Source organism: Strix uralensis, chromosome 6 (assembly GCF_047716275.1).
Source record: "Strix uralensis isolate ZFMK-TIS-50842 chromosome 6, bStrUra1, whole genome shotgun sequence".
NCBI lineage: Eukaryota > Metazoa > Chordata > Aves > Strigiformes > Strigidae > Strix > Strix uralensis.
In genome coordinates, this window is record NC_133977.1 from 20,144,529 (window position 1) to 20,163,988 (window position 19,460).

The 19,460-nt window shown below is 37.9% G+C and overlaps 1 protein-coding gene across 14 annotated transcripts in view; it reads right to left on the minus strand.

Annotated features, from left to right (window-relative positions):
• The window catches only part of AGPS (alkylglycerone phosphate synthase), an 86,108-nt gene that overhangs the window by 36,011 nt on the left and 30,637 nt on the right, over window positions 1–19,460 (minus strand). For all 14 annotated transcript variants that reach the window (XM_074873113.1, XM_074873110.1, XM_074873104.1 and 11 more), the window contains 5 exons: window positions 11,465–11,554; window positions 7,416–7,506; window positions 3,611–3,731; window positions 3,460–3,534; window positions 1,673–1,744 (listed from right to left, as the gene is read on the minus strand). In XM_074873113.1, coding sequence (XP_074729214.1) covers window positions 1,673–1,744; window positions 3,460–3,534; window positions 3,611–3,731; window positions 7,416–7,506; window positions 11,465–11,554 — 449 coding nt within the window. The remainder of the gene's footprint in view (window positions 1–1,672; window positions 1,745–3,459; window positions 3,535–3,610; window positions 3,732–7,415; window positions 7,507–11,464; window positions 11,555–19,460) is intronic.

Consider the following 19,460-nt stretch of genomic DNA (forward strand, 5'->3'; position numbering starts at 1 on the left):
TAAGGTCTCCCCAGAGCCTTCTCTTCTCCAGGCTGAACAACCCCAACTCTCTCAGCCTGTCCTCACAAGGGAGGTGCTCCAGCCTCTGATCATCTTTGTGACTCTCCCCTGGACCCACTCAAGCAGGTCTATGTCCTTATGTTGGGGGCCCCAGAGCTGGACACAGTGCTCCAGGTGGGGTCTCACAAGAGTGGAGTAGAGAGGGAGAATCCCCTTCCTCAACCTGCTGGCCACACTTCTCTTGATGCAGCCCACTTACCTGAAAGCAAGAAAGAAACTGAAAGGGTATAACTATAAAAAAAAAAAATGAGTAAAACCAAATGTCAGACTTCTCTGGATATTTCTAATGTATCTTTATAGGGTATCACAGAACAGCCTCCAAGAAGCCTCTGGCTTCTTGAAGAGTACCAAAGCCATAGGAAAAGAGATACTAGGATACTAAAGAGATCCACAGCAAGCTACCAGAGCCACCATCAATGGCAAGTACAGAGACTGTGACAACTAATAAAACACTACCCAAAAGCAGTAAAGCCCATCACCTTTGTTTCCAATGATAGGAAAGGTGGCATTTTCCTTAAACACCAACCCCTACAGTAATAACTCTAGAAGTTGACCCTAGTTCAGCATAAACAGACTTGGAAAACAATCTGAAGATCTTTCTGTATCCTGGTCAGTGAACAAGAGATAGTCAATATTGCTGCTTTCAGCTATATGAATTTACTAGTACCAGAGATGGCTTGTAGCAGTCTTACAGCTCTCCAGATGTATCTGGCAAGGGTGAGAGCATTTTAGGGAGAAAACAGCCTCATCAGTTTGATGTTGTCTTCAAGTGACATGCTCATCTTCTCAAACAGTAAATTCCCTTCCTACAGGGGCTACACTCCTACAGGATAAGGAAGTACCAAGTAAAACACGCAGATTTATCTTACCTAATTAAGAGTGCTTGACAAAAGCTTCTCACAGGATGAGCTCATGAAAGCCAACATCCCGTTGTTCCCTGACCTCCAAGTCAAACCAAGGTAGCTCACCATTCTACTTCAGCAGGCTTAGAGGAAAAAGCATCCATGACTACAAACCTGAAGTCCTTTAGGCTGCAAAGGACATAGATTATACAGGCCTTTACCTGTACTCTGTACCTGAAAACCCCTTGCCACAGAAGTCTCTACTCTAACCCTCAAACTGAACAATATCTAAAAGGAAATTAGAACTATGGTCAGCGATTTTGCAGTACAGTGTCTGACTACAATTCTCCCTGGACCTATGAGCTTCAACAGTGAAACAAAAAACCTAATTATATGTATCTGTGGGAACAGAGCACAAGTAATGCATCCAAAAACATGATACCTCTAACAAATCTCTTGACTTATTTCCTAGAAGACTTCCCAGGCACAGAAGTAGATTTCACCTTCATATAATCACTCCTCCCGCACATTCAATATCCAAGATGTTGATGTACTTTTACTGACTTCCACTAAATTGAATATAGCAGCTTTTAATACTGCAAGATCATAAAAAAATTAAGACCACACTTAAAATACTACTAAAAAATAAAATATCTAACTGTTGAATTGTTGGTACAATATATTACTAAGATCACATAATTAAATTAAATTCAAGTAGAATACATTTTTACTAGTAATGTCAAACAGATTTGAGATTTCATAACACTTACCACCAAATGGTATAATGCAGAGATTGTGTTTGCAGGCTAATTCCACAATTTTAACTACGTCCTCATGGCAAACTAAAAAAGTTCAAACAGTTAAAAAACAGGATTTATGCTTAGTACTGTTATTTGTGCTTAGCACTAAATATTGCAGTCTGAACAAGCAGCAGCTCATTTTCTGACACCAGCAAGGAAGACATTTCAAAAAGCTAGGCACTATGTAAGAGCTGGGCTCAGAAGTATGAGTTCCAGAGTAAAGTTTACACCTGAAACAATTCTACATTTCAAGAACTAACTACAGCTTTAGTCTCCTGCTCTACTCATGGATTGAGACCCCCTGCAAATTTTCAGGGCAAGATGGGCTACCAAAGAGTTATCAATTAATCTAGCTATCTTGGAGGACAAATCAAGTTTAAAACTTTTCTTGAAAATAGTCTGTCCAATTTATTTTAAGTGAGAAATGAGACTCTTCTGAGAGCTGAACAACACATCTTTTTCTTCCTAGCTGACATTCAGTTTCAAAACTAGAGTTGCTGGTGAAATTTACTTTTTCAGAATGCATTCTGTATCTGGTCAAACAGGGAAGCAGAAACACTTATGCAGACACAGAAAAGGAACAAAAAAGAGATCAAATACAGTACATACTGTATTACATTATACAGTTCATGCAACAGCAGAGAATGAGCAGGACTGAATAGGCTTATGAACTCTGTTTACTTTGCTCTTGCTATACAGAGCAGCTTTAAACAAAGGTAGTCAATCATTTTATTTCAGTTGCTTTTGGAGCTGCACAAAATAAAGCTGTGGCAAGTGCTGTTCACAGTCACCAGTGCTGTCATGTCAGTACCTGTCCTCAAGCAAAGTGATGTATCTTATAGTGCCTCTTTTTATGCTTCCCCTATTGTGATTTTCTCCCCTAAATAAAGGGAGCAAAACTGAGCTAAGACTAAGTTCTTATCAGAAGTTTGAGGGTTTCTAATGCAGTGCGGCTACCAAAGTATCAGAAAGAGTATAAAAGGTGAGGAAAGAGTTGGATTCAGCCAGCTGAACAGAAATGTGACAGGTACTTCGGTCAAATGACTCTTTGGTTAGCTACTGAAGAATGGCACGTGAAAAGTAGTTCCTAGTGACCAGAGAAACATGATTCAGATAGAAAATTCACACAACTATGCAAATAAAGTCATATCAGTTTAAGTATTTGTATCCTTTTACTAGATAGCAGCAAGCTTATTTTCTGCTACATATCTACAACAGCATTAGTTATTACTCTATTTAAAGTGAGCCTAGCCTGTAATCAGATCACACTGCTCTTTCTTCAAGTCAATGATCCTTTGTAAAGTGTTCTGATAGGAGTTACAGGTGTTATACTTTTTTTATTAAAGTACAGCATGTCATAAAACAAAGCTCTTTAATACAAAGATTTCACTACTCCTCTACCATCATGTACTCCTTTAAAAAACAAGATTGACTGCCATTTAGACAACTATTCTTGGTGAACATACAAATTCAAATTACACTGTGGTTACTTAAGTCATGAACTCTGCTGTCAACAGAAACTTTGGCTATATTTAATAATAAATTTGACTTCCCCAAGAAATGATGGGATTTCACAGGCACAACCTGCAGTCCAGATGTTAAACAATCATGATTACCATTCATGAGAAAATTCCTTCAGTTTCTATAAAGACAAGTGTAGTCAGTGAACCAAGCGACAGCTTCCCCATGACAAGAAAGCAGTTTAGTAAACAATGGCCTCCCAGATCAGAAGGAAGAATAAGATAATTAAAGCTTACCAGGCCATACAACTATATCAGGAATTCTCTTAAACATTCCTTCCCTGAGTACAAATATCTCATGTAGGCAGTGACCTGAAACACAAACAAGTTAACAAGTTCAAACAAGGAAACACTGAAAGCAGCAGTTACATAAATGAAGTTCTCTTACCGTGAGCTCTGAATACCCTATCTTCTGCATCCTGCGAATATGAGATTTTAGTGGCTCTAAGATCCTGAAGAAATTCTTCATTTACAATGGATGGAGGTACATCGCTAACATTTAAGGATGCCTACAATACAAGAAAATAAGTTCATTAAAGGTAGGCTCACTTACCACATTTCTGTACAACAGAAATAAAAACAGGTCAACACTAACTGATACCCAAACAGAGCTATTCAAGATCAAATACAGAAGTTCTCATCTCCATCTTCAGTCACTGATCCCACTTGTCCTACCTGGTACTCAGCTGACTAGATACACACAGGAAGCTTTATTTCAGTAGCATGCTTTTTTTTTTCCCTCAAAAATGGAGCCAATAAATTCAGGTATACTTTTCTATGGGTAATCTCCCTAAAGGAATATGTCTTCTATTACAAATGGCCTCTAATTAAGGAGTTCTTTAATTAGATATAAAGCTTGCCTTATGACTGAAAACTAACTTCGACTTCAGCTCCTATTTAGAAAGAAAATGTTGGTCAAGAATCTTATTTCTAGCTAAAATTCCCTCTCGTTTGAGAACAGAACTGAAAGTTTTTCACTATTACATCTTTTATTTTAAATCTATTCTTAAAAATTAGGAGTTGCACAAAAATTAGTTAAAACATAGTGCAGTGCTTTCAAACTTTTGTCATGAAAACCTTGCTGGCAAATTAACCAACACCACCTTCAACTCAAATAGAAGAACATGCTTGCAATTTTGTTATAAAGCTATCAAGACAGACTATGGGCTGCCTAATGATGCCAGAAAGAGCTTGCTTACAGCCCAATAACCAGAAAGTAGTTTGTATAAAATGTTCCCCATAGTCAAAGAAACTTAGACATGTCTTTGATGAACCTAGCCTATGCTGCTTCACAAGTACAAAGAGAAAACAGCAAAACTGAATTCACTTTTCTTTCACCTTCTGAAGTTTCAGCCTTCCAGGAAAAAAAAAAAAAGGATACTCACCCACCCAAGTTTTCTTTCCTGGAATGGAATTTTGCCTATCATTGCTCTATATAACCTCTAGAACAGCTGATACCTTTTGCAAATATGCATATCTTAGATAAAAGCTTAGAGGATAGCACTAGTTACCAAGCTAACAGCAAGGAAATTAGAGATTAATAGTCTCCCATCCACCACCATGGAAGCAGTCTATTCTGAATGAGTTGAGCCTCAAAGTTGTGAGAGCTGAAGGGAAGATTTAAACTTCAACAGGAAAGTTTTCAGGTAGTTAGAAGATCCACAGTGATAGAACTTGCCTACCAATGCCCACCATATAAGAAACAAATTGAGGTTCTGTAGAAATTAAGAGTATTTACAGGGATAATTCAGAAAGCAGTATCTGCATGGGATATGTTCATTACTGATAGCTAACAACATTTAGAGGTTCAAAAGGATAGCCAAATGTTTGTTTTAGAGTTTTCATATGAGACACATGACCTAATGAAAAATATAGTTTTAACAATGATTTGGCTTCTGGAAGGGGATATGTGCTGTTCTGACTTGCTTTAATGATAATATTATACTTCTTCAAATAAGGTGTCTGACACCTGAGAAAAAGACTTTTCCCACCAGCACATTTATTTTGTCACTTACAAACACAGAAATTGAGATTAAGTGTTGTTCAAGCAAGAGGCACACCGCCACTAAGAGATCATGATTTTAGGGGCCAGTCACAAGCACAGAGGAAGTCAGGTCTTGGATTGCTGCTCTTAGCTCTTACTATTCAGCTGTTAATGTCCATTTACACAGTGCTGTTTGCTAATCCAAAGAGCAGAGCTCTGACAGAAACTTGGGAAACATGAGAAACAAACAAGCAGGTACCAAATAAAGATCTTTAAACCACTTTAAAAAAAAAATCTTTGCTAGTTATGCTTACATTTTCTATTTCAAACTTTGGTTTCTCCATGGATTTCCATAGACAGAACTATTTCATATCATTTCAAGTTGAACACCAAGTACTTGAAGACCTTTGTTCTCTGTAAGAGGGACACAAACTACTTAAAGCTGTAACAATTCCTTGCAGATGGCTTTAAGTATCTTGATTTTTATCTCTTCCACAAGTATTTCAATCCTTTAGTTTTCATCTTCCAGATTGAAAAGTCAATATTCATCTATAAAAATTTTATGTACAATGCCAAACAAAAATATACCTTTATTTATTCTTATGGGACTGAAACATTTTAAGATTTGTGCACTAGACTAGACAGGAAGCCTGTGTGAACAAGGTCTAAACTGCTGTCTGCGGTAAGTCTAGTCTGAAAAAGGAAAAAATGTCATCAGGCCTTAAGCATCACAGAAGCAGACACCTTAACTATTTTTACTTATAACAAGAAAGTTGCATGCAATAGCAAACCCTCCAGTTTTGTACAACAGAGGCAGAAAGAGCTGAGATAGACAAATGGACCAAGAGATTCCTCTCCTACTGCTATTCCTATACCCAAGCTTCTTCATGCGCTGATGACAGAAGATGAAAAACCAATCTAGCATGACAACCTGAAATACAAACTCAGAACTACAACAGAGACATGAAAATGGGGGACCTGCAGTAGTAGTTGGGAATAGCTATGAGAAGTTCAGAGATATACTGGAGACTCCAAATTTGGAATCCTGTTCTGTGTCAAGGTAGTCAGCCCGTTTCAGATCGCAACAAGAACATCAGAAGCAGAGGAGGATGACATAACAGGAAAGCATTCAACATTGCTGGCAGATATCCTGAAGAGCTGCTTTGCAAGACATACTGTGGCATCAAGATACTATTCAAGAATCTGCCCTTCTCCAACTCCACATTGTTCTACATTTCCTCTACATTTAGAAAAGGAACAACAGCTCTCAGGACCTCTGGTCACAGCAAGTTAAAGCAGCTGCCAGTTAAGACCAATTCTGGTCAAGGAAAACTCACATAAAGATTAATTTTTTCAAAATATATTGGCAGATGGAGATCTTGCAAGTCACAGCAGATGAAAGAATGTCTTGATTAACAGAAGTCTGAAGAAACTGAGTTTTCAGGCCCTATGAGATTACCCGCTTCAGAGAAAATACAATCTTGAACTCATTCAAGAAATGGGTAAAACTGTCACCCAAAGCAGGGTTGCTACAGTCACTGTACAAGCACAGCCTGCTTCCAACACCTCTTAGCAGCTACCTAGTCAGGAAGCTGCAGCCTCAAAGGAATTCTTAGAGGGAAGTCAGGTCTCCTGACTAGCAGGAGTTACTCTTTTTAAAAAGCAAAATATGGATGCTTCACAAAACCTATAACATTCCAAATGTGTTGTTTTCCTGAAAACATTCTGTTCAATCTTGAGTATTCTGGTAGCCAGTTTTCAGCACACAGACATGTAAAAAAATTACTGTCAAATAAGAACTTTGATATCATTAAACACACTGAAAACAGCAGTTTAACTTCACTGTATCTTCTATCTTTGTTACCATAAACAACATTGAAGTTACATAAACAACTCCCTCTAGGCTACAATCTTGAAAAGCAACCTACAAAAAAGGACAAAAACCTCCCTAAGTCAGAACTTTTCATGCCAATAAAATTACTACTAGTAGTTAACCTGGAACCACAAGGCATGCTAAGTCATTGAAGGTTTCATATAGTAGTTCTACATCAAGTACTTTTTTTAAAAACTCCGAGGTATTAATACACTATATTTAAATCAATTATGTGCAACATGACCTTCAGGATAACAGCTGAATCATCTTTAACAGTGTGGTCTTGATTATCACCAAGACTAATGTTCAAAGGAACTGGTTCAGCTATTTACTTACTCTAGAGGTAGTTTTGTGCTCCAGACTTGCTCCAAAGGTTTTTTCTATCCATTCCTTAAAAGTTGGTAATACCATACCACCTAATCTGTACCTGAAAAGTCAATATTACATAGGGTCATTTTAAATTAAAAGAATGTATGTCAGATACACTTCTTTCAATTCTATGTATGCACAGACAGAAGTTTAAAACCAAATTCTTTACCTACAAGCCTACAAAGCTGCACATTTAGTTTTCATGGAACTGCACATTTTGTTGCATTTAACTGTTTTGTACTTCACACAAAATCAAATTGTCAACATCTTAGGTATTACTTTTCTTCATGATTTTTGGGAATTGTGGCATAAGGATTTTCAGATATCCCACCTCCCATCTTTATGTTTAAGAAGGGTCTCTCCCTTTCAGTAGTGTAGAAAGCAGTGTCACAGTTCACATGCTAGTTACAGGTAGAGGACATGTGTAAGGACACACTGCAATGTAAACAGCAGTCTTAAGACACACCGATCCAGCTCCATACACCTTACATGTTTTCAAGAGAAACAGTGAAAGGTTCCTCCCTCATCATCAGAATGCATCAGAATCCATCAAGCAATGTAAAATTATTTCTATGACAAACTCTTTGGCAAGAGTTTAGTCATGTGACAAAGACTTACAGACAAGGGACAGAGAAGCTGTTTGTGACCATGTGTACCACATGAAAACAAATAAGGCTGGGAACACACTTAAACAGATAGAAACTACTGCTATTAATTGTATACATATACACCACCTTGTGCACGTTTATGTATGCACAAGCACTCTCTGAAGAGTAAAAGGACCTTTCTTTGGTATTAACAGTTTCAGCATCTGAAAATCCTTTCTATAGTTTTCATCTGAATCACTGCATTAGGCCTAAAGGGTCTTCCTTCTCAGATTATTCAATCACTTAATCCAGTTAGGACCCTGTCCTTCACAGCTGGTGCAATCAACTCTACAACTAAGTCACCTATTACACAAATCAATTCTTTTTGTTTCTTCATCTCAACTACCTCCCAATTCTCCTATTGCAAAAAAACCCTACTCTGTTCCTAGGGATAAAAGGCTACAACCATATCTCAACTCAAGCTAGACTCTTCACCTTGGAAGGCAGCATTCAGTTGTTCCTCACGTGACAGCTGTTACTGTTTCATCATACCCATAGGAAACAGTTAATTCTATGCAAAACAAAACGCAGTAAGCAATGAAAGTTTAACACATTTGCATCAGGAACTTGCAACAAAGGTACAGATGGACTCAAGTCAGTGTGGTGTGTCTTCCTCTCCAGACATACTTTTTGGTATTGCCAATCTATCACTATAGCTAGCTTGCGAGGGTAGCCTTCATCACTTATTCAAAGGGCAAACTAAAGCTAATCAGAAAACCAACAACTTAAGTCAAGACACAGACATAAGTCACAGCATAGAGGGAGTTAGTGAGTTTACTGCAGAGAATGTAAAGCATGGTTGCTCAGGAAGCAAGCTTTGTATGTACACTGATGGTGCAAGAAGACCCCCTAAAAGACCTCCTTCCCCCACACGCCCCCCAAAAAACAGGTTTAGTTGCTCCAACTAGCAAGTATCACCTATCCCTGGAGAGATGGTAGAGTCTATAATAAAGAGATTATTTCACACATGGAAAAAGCATGGTTTGTTGGGAAAGTCAACATAGCTTTCATAAAGGGAAATCCTGTTTCACTAACCTTTGGAGTTCTATCAGGGTGTAAAAAAAGAAAGTGAATAAAGGGGATACAGTGAATATTAAATTCCACACTCCTTTATACTTCCACAGGTGTTCACCCAAAAAGCTATTTAAGAAACTACACTGCTACAGTACTGAAGGAAAGGTTCTTCTACAGGCTGAAGGATAAGATAAAAAGCAAAGGGCAGGGTTTATTGATCACTGTCCTAAGACAGACTCAGGACTGCAGATTGTCACACACTGGTACTGGGACCGGTTTTACATAATGTCTTCATCAGTGATCTGGATTCATCAGTGGATTCTCCAACTAGGTGACTAATATTAAGCTCTTTTGGGGAGACAGATACACCACCAATAGAAACTCAGGACCTTAAAAAAACCTGAGCAGACAAACGAAGATGGAAGATAGGATGTAGATAATTGCAAAAGCAAAAAAAAAAACGTTACCTGAATATGTTGCAGAATCAGACTGGTAGTCAGTATAGGAAAAATCATGACATTTTCACTGACAACATACAGCAGCCAACAGCGCTATGCATCAGCTGGGCAGGTATAAGAAAGAAAACCGTTCATCTCTCTGCTGCTCTGTAGAACCCTGGTGTATCCACACCTGGAGTACTGCATGCAGTTTTTGCCCCTGTATCTCCAAGAAGATGTCGTGGAGCTAGAGATGGTTCAGAGAACAGCAACTATAAAGACCAAGGGGCCTTACAAGCAGAGACTAAAGGGCCCAGGACTCATCAGCATGGAGACAGAGTGGAAGAGAGAATACAGTTGAGTCTTACATAAATCAATAAAGCAGTAGATAGGCTGAAGAACTATCATTCACCTCATCCTGCAACACAGTAAGGGATACCTGGTTTAAAACACAAGTACTTCACAAAACAGTGACCTGGAACTTGCTGCCACGGGATGCTATAGAGGCAGACAGTATCAGCAGACTTGAAAGCTATTAGACAAATTTACGGACAACAGATCTGTAGTGCATACTAAAAGGATGAGGCATCTACACATTCGCAGATGCCTATTCTCACTTCAAACCCTCTCCTTTTACCACTGTGACAAACTATTCCATAGGAACTGCACTGGTGTGGCCCAACAGGGCATTTCTAAGATGACCTATCAGTTAGAGAGAAAGAACGCAGATGGGGGAAAACTGCCGTTCTCCCCCCATTCTAGAACAGCAGCCTCGATGCTTCCTCCTAAAAAAAAAAAAATCCACATCCAGCCCTTTATCTTTTTTTCCTTCAAAGCACACTGCATAGATTCTGTGCAGCATAACCTACCCCAGATAAACTAAAAGTATCAGGTGAAAGAATGAGTCACAAAGTCACAAGAGTCAGAATCCTGGAAAAAGGCAAGAGATCACCAAGATCTCCCTAAATTTACACAGTGAACTCAAGTGCCTAAAATAAGGCTTTGCATTTTAATCTGGGACTAAAAATTAAGAAATTAAGGATTGAAGCACTCAATATCCCAGTTAGCTTTTTGCAGCTTTGACTCAAACTAGCTCATGCTAGCTTACACAAACTCAAAGACCAGGAGTGAATTTTTCTGAAGAACTGTACTTATTTCAAACTTGTTTCTCTTCCCCATTCTTTTTCTTTATTCTTATAAAAAGCAAATTCTTTAAACCAGGGAAGAGACTGGAAGACCACTTTCCACTGAGGCAGGAAAAAACCTAAGATGTCAAGTGACAGGCTTAAATCCCACTGGAAGAAAGTTAAGAGATCCCCAAGTAGACTTAAATTTAATGTTATTTCCTAAAAAAAAAAAATATTTCTCAGAAAAACAAGCTTGCTGTACAAAGGGTTAGTAGGCAATAAATCAGAAGTGTTTGAAACACTGAAGAGCAGTTTTTTATATTTAAGCTCAGAGGATAAAGTAGCTCCATGCACAATAGTTAAGAAACCTAAAACACAAATTGGAAGTTTAATAGAGCAACTTGTTGATGCTCAAGAGATTCTCAAAACTACACTAACCTGTTGCATGTTATCTAAAGCTCTAGAATTGGTGCAGATTTTCAGTCTGATTCCATTCTCCAACGGAAGTTTAATGCACAGAGTATATCAAGTTACAGAGAAGACTCACATTAATTTGTCCTCATAATACTTTTAATAAACCTTCCAATAAGCCACACAGTCTATTTTAGTACATGTTAGACTACTGTGTATTGAATTTGGTAAACTTTTTAAATACAGAACAACTAATAACCTATTCTATGAGATAAAGCAAGTTTTTTGCCTTCTTTGGATTAACTAAATAGTGCAGTTCTTAAACTCTTTTCAAAAAACTACTAAACAAGGTACTTCAGTTATATTAATCTTCAACTTACCTTTTTCCTGTGAATTCTGCTTGACCCTTCTTATTGAAGATGAATTTGGAGTCATTATATCCCCATCCATTCCACTTCAGAAGTTCTTGCCTTAAAGGAAGAAAAATATGTAAGTACGAATGTTAGCATATAGTAAACCCAAAGTGATTTACAGATACAAAACTTTAGAAAAAAGTCTTATCAGAAAGCAATTCAAGAAATCAAGTACATATCAAAAGTGCATAGCTTAATAGAGCTAAAAATAATTCTGCAGCAACAACCATTACTCCTTCAGATTGCACCTTAAGACCTGAAAAGACAAAATGTTTTATAAAAACAACCACCAGCTTAAATCAATGCACACTGCATGGCATCATTCTCAAATTGGCAAGAGTAATGTTTGAAAGATGCTTGTTTTTAAGACTATACATAAATACCAACACAAAAATACATAATAGCTGAATATTTTCAGAATGAAAAAGACAGCTAGCATTATTATTTTCTGTCAAGAAAATAATTCTAAATTTTAGTTTGACATCACTATGGTAATCCCACTGCATTCTTAGTAAGATTCACTTGATGAGGCACTCAGACACGTCTAAATTGAAAATATATTTTGAAAAGTCAAAAAAAACCCCAAGAACTGCAAGAATAACATACTAAATACGACCTGAATGTGTCACCATAAGAAAGGGAATACAAAAAAACCAAGCACACAACTGCCAAAATACAACCACAAAATTGAAACACCTTCAGCACAACCATACCAAAACAGAGGATCTCCATTATGATAAAGTCAGAAGTAAATCAGTGTAAATATATTTAAGACTTAGAGATACACAAAGAGTAATTACACATTAATCTAACTTTGCCTAAAAAGTTTGCCATTTATTTACATTAGAAATGAAGTACTGACCTAACAATTCAATTTTAGTTAATAAAAAGGCACTTAAGTCTGAAAACAGATGGACTTATCTCACTCCACTATATACAGTAAATGTAGCTCTTTTCTTTGACTGTATGATGTAAGAGTAAGATGATCAGGGGTGACCATTTCAAAAAGACCTCATGATTCAGAGAAAGAACTGCCTCAAGTCAGTTGTAACTCCAGTATTACATATGATATAACTGGTTGATGATTGATTACCAAAGGCCTTCATTATAAAGATAATATTAACATAGGCTGCTGACATACTGTCAGTGTTATAATTAAAAAGACTTGGCTTAATCAAAATTCATTTTCTTCAAACTGCCTGTACACAAGGTTTTAATCAGATGGAATGTATTTCATTACAATTGTTTGAATCAGACATTTCAACAAGCCTTTGACAAACTTAGCACTTTAAGCAAACTTTATAGAGTAGTTTCAGTACCCAGTAACTGATACACTTTTGTGAAATAGCCAGTATATGTTGTTCTTCCACATTGAGGAATTGATTCTAAAATTTCAGCCAAAATTAAACTGTTTGAGCCGACATCTGTCCAGATATAGCAGCCCCTCTGGCTGCGTCCTCTCTCGATAGACTTAATCTTTAGACACGTAGTGTTCACTCAAAAAAGGGCACGGATCCACTCATGTTCAATAGCACAGGAATGCCCTGTGCTATTGCACTGACATGACAGGTTATGAAGAAGTGTTCTTAATGCACATTATGCAGTTTGCCTATTTTTACACATATTCCTATACTCTATATACCTATATTTATAAATATTGTGGAATTTCTTATAAATATATACAAAGACACTAAGTTAGACACAATTGAGCTGTTCCCAGCTGAGAGTAAACTGACACAAGTGGGCTAACTCAAAAGACATTTTAATTTTTTAAACCAAATGTTTCCCTCAAATCCCCATCATTGCAGTCTTCCTCAAGGCAAGATTTCTCCCTCTGCTGACTAAATGTAGTATTTCTATATACCTGATCTCTGTTGAATCCTGTAAAACAAGGACTGACTTGATATTAAGCAAAATTTGAGGAAGGCTCAAGCAGCTTCCCTCCTAATTTAGAGGTAAGTCCTCTTGCAAGGCAGTGCCAAAATAAGTATGCCAAGTATGATGCATGAAACAGGCTAGAGAAACTAGCTGCAAAGCTGGAGACAATCAGACAGACCAAGACACAAAAGACCAAGCTCTAAAGGAACTGGTGACATGACTGATAATGCACAGCTTTGAAACTATCATTAGTCCTGATGTCGGTACAGATACCTCCCACAAAATCCAGAGGAGGTACTATTAAGGCACTGAAGACCCAGATAGGAGGTCCTTCTGCTAAGATGACTGCATTCCCAGTTGTTTGCCTTTTCTAAAGGCCTGCTTTTCTAGGTTGGTGTTAAACTGCCCAGGGCTTTCATCAGGCTTTAAAATGCAGAACACAGGTTAAGAGTTTTAACCCTTAAGCATTGATTTTCAGGTTGAACTATTCCTGAGTAAAGTAAGTATACAAAGGTTCACTCTGCCAGACAACATATCTCTTGTCATTGGTGTGATAAGAACAATTAAGTTAAAATCTAACATAACAGTTTGCATGTTTGTAGAAGAAAAGCTGGTTCTAACACATCTCAGCTGCCTCAAACACATCAGGAGATTTACTCCCCACACCCACATAAGGGGCAGTATTATATCTTGTGACAGGTAAACATCACAACAAAGTTAAGCATTTAATTTTTATATTCAAAACTATACTGAGCAAGTCTGAGGTTTCTGTCTGGAGACAGGAAGGGCTGGTTTTGTAACGAGACACCTTACATTTATTCTTTTGTTCCACCATACCAGAGTACTGTCAGTTTAAGAACTGCTGTTTGATTTACTTATTGTAGTTCCTAGCACTTCATGCCTACATGCTAAGGACAAGTTAGAGGAAATGCTCCATGCAGGTCCCTAAAAAAGCAGCCTAAAAAGACCAGATTTTAAAAGACAGACTGGTTAGTCAGCTCTGATTTGTAATTGACATGGCCTGCAGGAAGACATAGCTGTTTAAATCTTCTGGCATACCATTTGAAAGGTATGCTCTTCACGAACAGAGCTGGTGAACCTCAAGACTCAAGAGAATTACCTTCAGCACAGACAAAAGCAGGAGACATCCAAAGGAGATCTGCAAGCGTCCTTGACTATCAAGGCAATGGCAGTGTCATACTGATACAATTCAAAGACCGTAGCAGATTTTTTTTTTTTTTTTTTTTAGGAAGAGTGTTATTTATTAGTTGATATATTATTCAGAAGAGGTGCAAGCAGCTCTGCAATATAGAAGTCAGGGCAGGATGCTGTTCTTCCCCAGGTCTGCCTCACTACCCCAGCTCCCTCAAGTATGGGAAATACACTATAACATACACCTGCTCTGCATTTCCTCGTCTTTCCAGCTTAAATCTGGAAACTAAAACTGTAATTTGACAGCATAATAAGAAGCAGAAGACAAACAAGGAAAAAAGTCTTTTTCTAATCACAAGTGTTGTAACAGCATTCCTCCCTCTTCTTCATTTTCATACTGCCCTTTTGCAGCTTTATTATACAGTCACCATTCCTTTGAAAAAGCTTTTCACATCCCAGCTCCAGTGCAGCACTCCCACTGTCCTCTGTAATGCCCCGGTGTAGTAATTAGAGCTACCTGACAGATTAACATTATGCATCATGTTTACCTTGGCGTCCAAGAATGATCCAATCTGTGACTGAGCAATCTATGTAGCCTTCTACATTTTGCAAGGTTTTCATTCCCAAAATCTCAGTGTTAAACTCATACTCCAAAAGAGTATAAAGGGCAGAAAGAACTGCTGAGCATCTGCAGACCTAAGCACACATTAAAAAGCTTGCTCCATTACGAGCAGTCAATGTATCCAAGCCTGGCTCTGAGACAAGGGACTCAAACTACACATTGACCTGCAACTAGTATGTACCACCATTATACCTACCTAGAGGATACATAATTTGTGAAAGTCTAACACTTCGGTATTTTGTACCACCTGAAACAAAATTTTCCTTGCAGTAATAGTTTCCATCCTCATTCTTCAAAAAAAAAATAATAAAGAATTTGATGGCAAAACAACAACAAAAAACCCTGAATATCATCTGAATAACTCAAAACATGTTAAAAGGTTTCATGCCTCACCCTGAAAAAGGAAAGATGCTCATTTTGGCTTAGTCAACTGACATGTTCATGCCACACATGTTCTATGTGTAGCAAGACATCATTTACATATCCTTCTATTTTTCTTCCCAGCCCCTGCTCCAAGCATATATATAGGCAAGACAAGTTCATCACCATTTGGTATTATTCTTGCCTTAAACTCGATGCTACTCAGCTCTGTATTGTACCTTAACTGTCTCATTTAAAGACAACACCTTTCCTACTCAGCAGATTGGCTTCAACAAAGTATCAAGCTCACTAACTCTACTTTCAACTTTGACAGAAATATGGAATATTTTAGCCAGAAATACTAGGCAATGCCCAGTTCTTTCTTGCCTTCTAACTTAAAATCCACTACTGAAATGTATGAAGTACTGTAAAGCAAAGCTTGTTTAATTTTTTATAATATAGATTTTTATATATATATACACACAAAATTATATTGCCTGAAGGGAAAAAAACTGAAAGTAAGTTACCATGGAAACAGTGACAATAGAAGATAAAACCAGCATGACTAGGTTAAGTGAACTTAAATATTTCACTTTTGGCACAATGCCCAATACTAAAATACTAGTTTGACTTGATGCAATAAAGATTTCCACAGCAAAATATTTGTTCAACAAGTGTTTTCTGCATTTTTCTGGAAAACTGGCTATGGAATAATCAAGGAGACATTGGGCAGGACACTGTTCAGGTCACAGCACAAGGCACTATATTAAGCCCCCAAATGACCACTAAGGTGCCCACAAACTGGGCAGAGGCTTATGAGATAGCAGCGTGCCCAGCCCAGGGAGGGCAGGAGGGTGGCCCCTGGCTGAACTAGTGCTCCCGTGGCATCCAATCACTCAGCTGTGCAGGTGGAGGCCTCTGGACCTACACTATTGCAACAAAACTGTACCTGCCAGCACCCTCCAAATCTCGTGTTTTAGTGCGAGGCACTGTGACTGGCTGAAAAAGTTCTTGTCTATCCCTAGGAAACAGAAGAGCAAGCACAGTGTCTCCCACAGGTATCCAAGCTCAGCATCCGAAGTTCAACCCATGTGGAAATTAAACCATGGATTTAATTTTTCAGTAGTTTCAAATTCACAAGTACATATCAGACAGCTGCATACGCAATTACAACTGCCAGTCAAGAAAAGTTTTATACTGCAAAAGTATCACCAACAGTTACAGAGCCTTTTACTTTCCAAGGTCTAAAGCACATTGATATTATAACACCAGAAGTAAACAAAGATTTTTCACTTATGATGAAGTTATGAGATTATGTTCAATGAAATATCAGAACCAAGATAGAGTAATGAATGAACTCCAAACATTCCCATCACGTGATTTAACAAAGAACAGAATTGCCTCATTACACAGACATACCATCTAAGCGCATAAATATCAACAAAACTTCCCCCTTCTCCAAAATAATCTGAAGATCTGGTACTTTATACACAAAACCAAGACAAATGAGCTAATTTACCCCAACGACAAGTGACAGTTTCATGTATTTTCTTCAAGGAAAAGCAAAATGAAAGTGCAGTTCAACCCAGCTGAATCAATGCAACTCAGAGCACAGCCAAGATGCTCACATCAATTTCCTCACAATAACCACCAGCATCTTCAATTCAATCACCAGCTGATGCTCAGCATTAAAAGAACGTATGCACAAAATACAGACACTCCTGTTCCATGATCCAAGAACCAGCACATTCTTGAAAATGAGCTTACAGTGGCAGTTTTAAGGGCTACCACATGGGCTAAAGCACCAGTATTTGCCTAATGTAACACTGCAAAAAAGTCCTGCAGGTTGTAGAGTTCTTGCAGAGCTCAGCACATTGGTGCAGTTAAGACTGAGGCAGTGTTATGGTGCTAAAGGCTTACAACAACAAGACATCACCCACCAAACAGTGACTCCTCAAAGCCTACCTCAGCTGGACTTTTGGTTACCAATTCAGACCACCAGCTGGAAATTCAGAACCCTTTCCACAGGTGATACCAGAAGGTCACTCTCCCTCTCCTCTGGAGCAGTCTCTCTGTTGGGGTTATATAGTCACACTTCTCAACCAACTCAGCAAGCCACTCCAAGAGCATTTTTGAAGCCAGTAGTAAATTAGCATCAGGTTCCTGGAAATTAGGGAAGGGAATGCAGCCCAAGGAATCCCTTCAAGAACTGCTTTGTGAAGGCATGATTTATCTGGAAAAGAATGCAGTGCTGCAAGCAGGGAGTGTCTGCTGTGTTTGTCCTCTTGGAGGATCTTTCCTGCAGCAAACCAAATGTAATCACGCTCAAGTATGAAGTCAAATAACATCTGTTTTATAACCTTAGACACATTCAGGTTCTGTAACCCACACTTTCAGCTAAAGCCCTGCAGCTGCACATACACCTGATTCAGTTGCTATTCTGTTTGCTGAATATCCGATATAGCAACACAAATTGGGATCCATATTTACAGTTTAAGTCTACAGTAAGCAGCCAATGCAGACACAAGATTTTAGGCATAAAACTTCAAGGGTTTAGGAACTCAAAAGCACAGCGTGCTTTTTTTTTTTAAAAAAAACTGTTCTGATAAAACAAATGTTAACTCTCCTTACATACGTTCCTAACCTCAACTATTTCACTACTCTTCATTTCACCACACTGTAATAAACAAAGCCCCAAGGAAATTGGTGTTTCTCTAGTGTGCTTTCATAGAAAGCTTAAGTCAATTACGGTGTATCAAGGATTCAGGAAAGCCAAGTCATTATAACTACACTTCTCAGTATACACTTAGTCAAATGATGATTCTTATGCAACAGAATACTTTACTAGAAGCTATCTCTATTCCACCTACTACTTCAGTTGACACCAGTTTCATTTTTATCTTTTAAGAGACTGCTCTACTACAAAAATGCACATACATGGCTACTTCCAGGCAGTAAACAAACACTGAAAGATTCTTCAAACACTACAGACCAGTCTTTTGAGAAGTATTTTTTGAAAGCTTGCAAAACCAGGAAATCTGCTTCACTATCTCAAAAAAAACCCCAAGTTAATGAAAGAATCAGCTGACTGCCATTTATTTGCTCAAGCAAAATATGCTCCGTTCCCGAACATGACTGTTTTACTTATTGCATAGAAAATTTTTAGCATGCTCTGTACATGCATTTTTAGCATGCTTTGTACAAAACAGTTCAGATCTCAGTAGGTATCAAGAAGCCAACCTACAAAATTCTTTCAGTTTTTGCTGTAAACTGCTACCTGCTTTCATATAATTATCCATATTGTACTTTACATATTAAATGTATTTTACACTTCTATCTAGGGTTTTTCTAATAAAATTTAACCAATATATCCAGTTTGGTTTATTTGGTATCAAATGATTTAACAATATGTATTACTTAAATTCTTACAGATTTCTTACATTTCATTAGCCTTGACTAGCAATTAACTGCTTTGATGGCATCACAGAGCCTTCTGTGAACTGCCACATCTTCCTCAATACAGCAGGCTCTTACTCTTCTGATTTGTTAAGTCTCTCTAGTGGCACCAGCCCTTTCCTTCTTTGCCCTAAGCTTCTACCACCTTAAGCTCAGAAGTCAGCTGTACCAGGATTCAGTTTAGCATCAAGTGTTGCTTAAACACTGTTGTCTAAAGAGTTAAGTGTTTATAATAAAGATTGCTCTGAGTATTGGTAAGATAGGAAGCCTCTGTGATGTTACTTGTTAAATTCAAGTAGTATCAACTGTTTAGAAGTTAATTCACATTGCTGCTTAATAAAGTTATAATCATTACCAGCAACTGTAGCAAGAATTGCGAGTCTGTATGAGGGCACGGCGATATTAATACATTACCCTAAGCAACCTGGGTGTGAACTTCACACAGAGCAGGCAGCTGGCTATACACTCACCCCTTGGTTTACTCCAGATAACAGT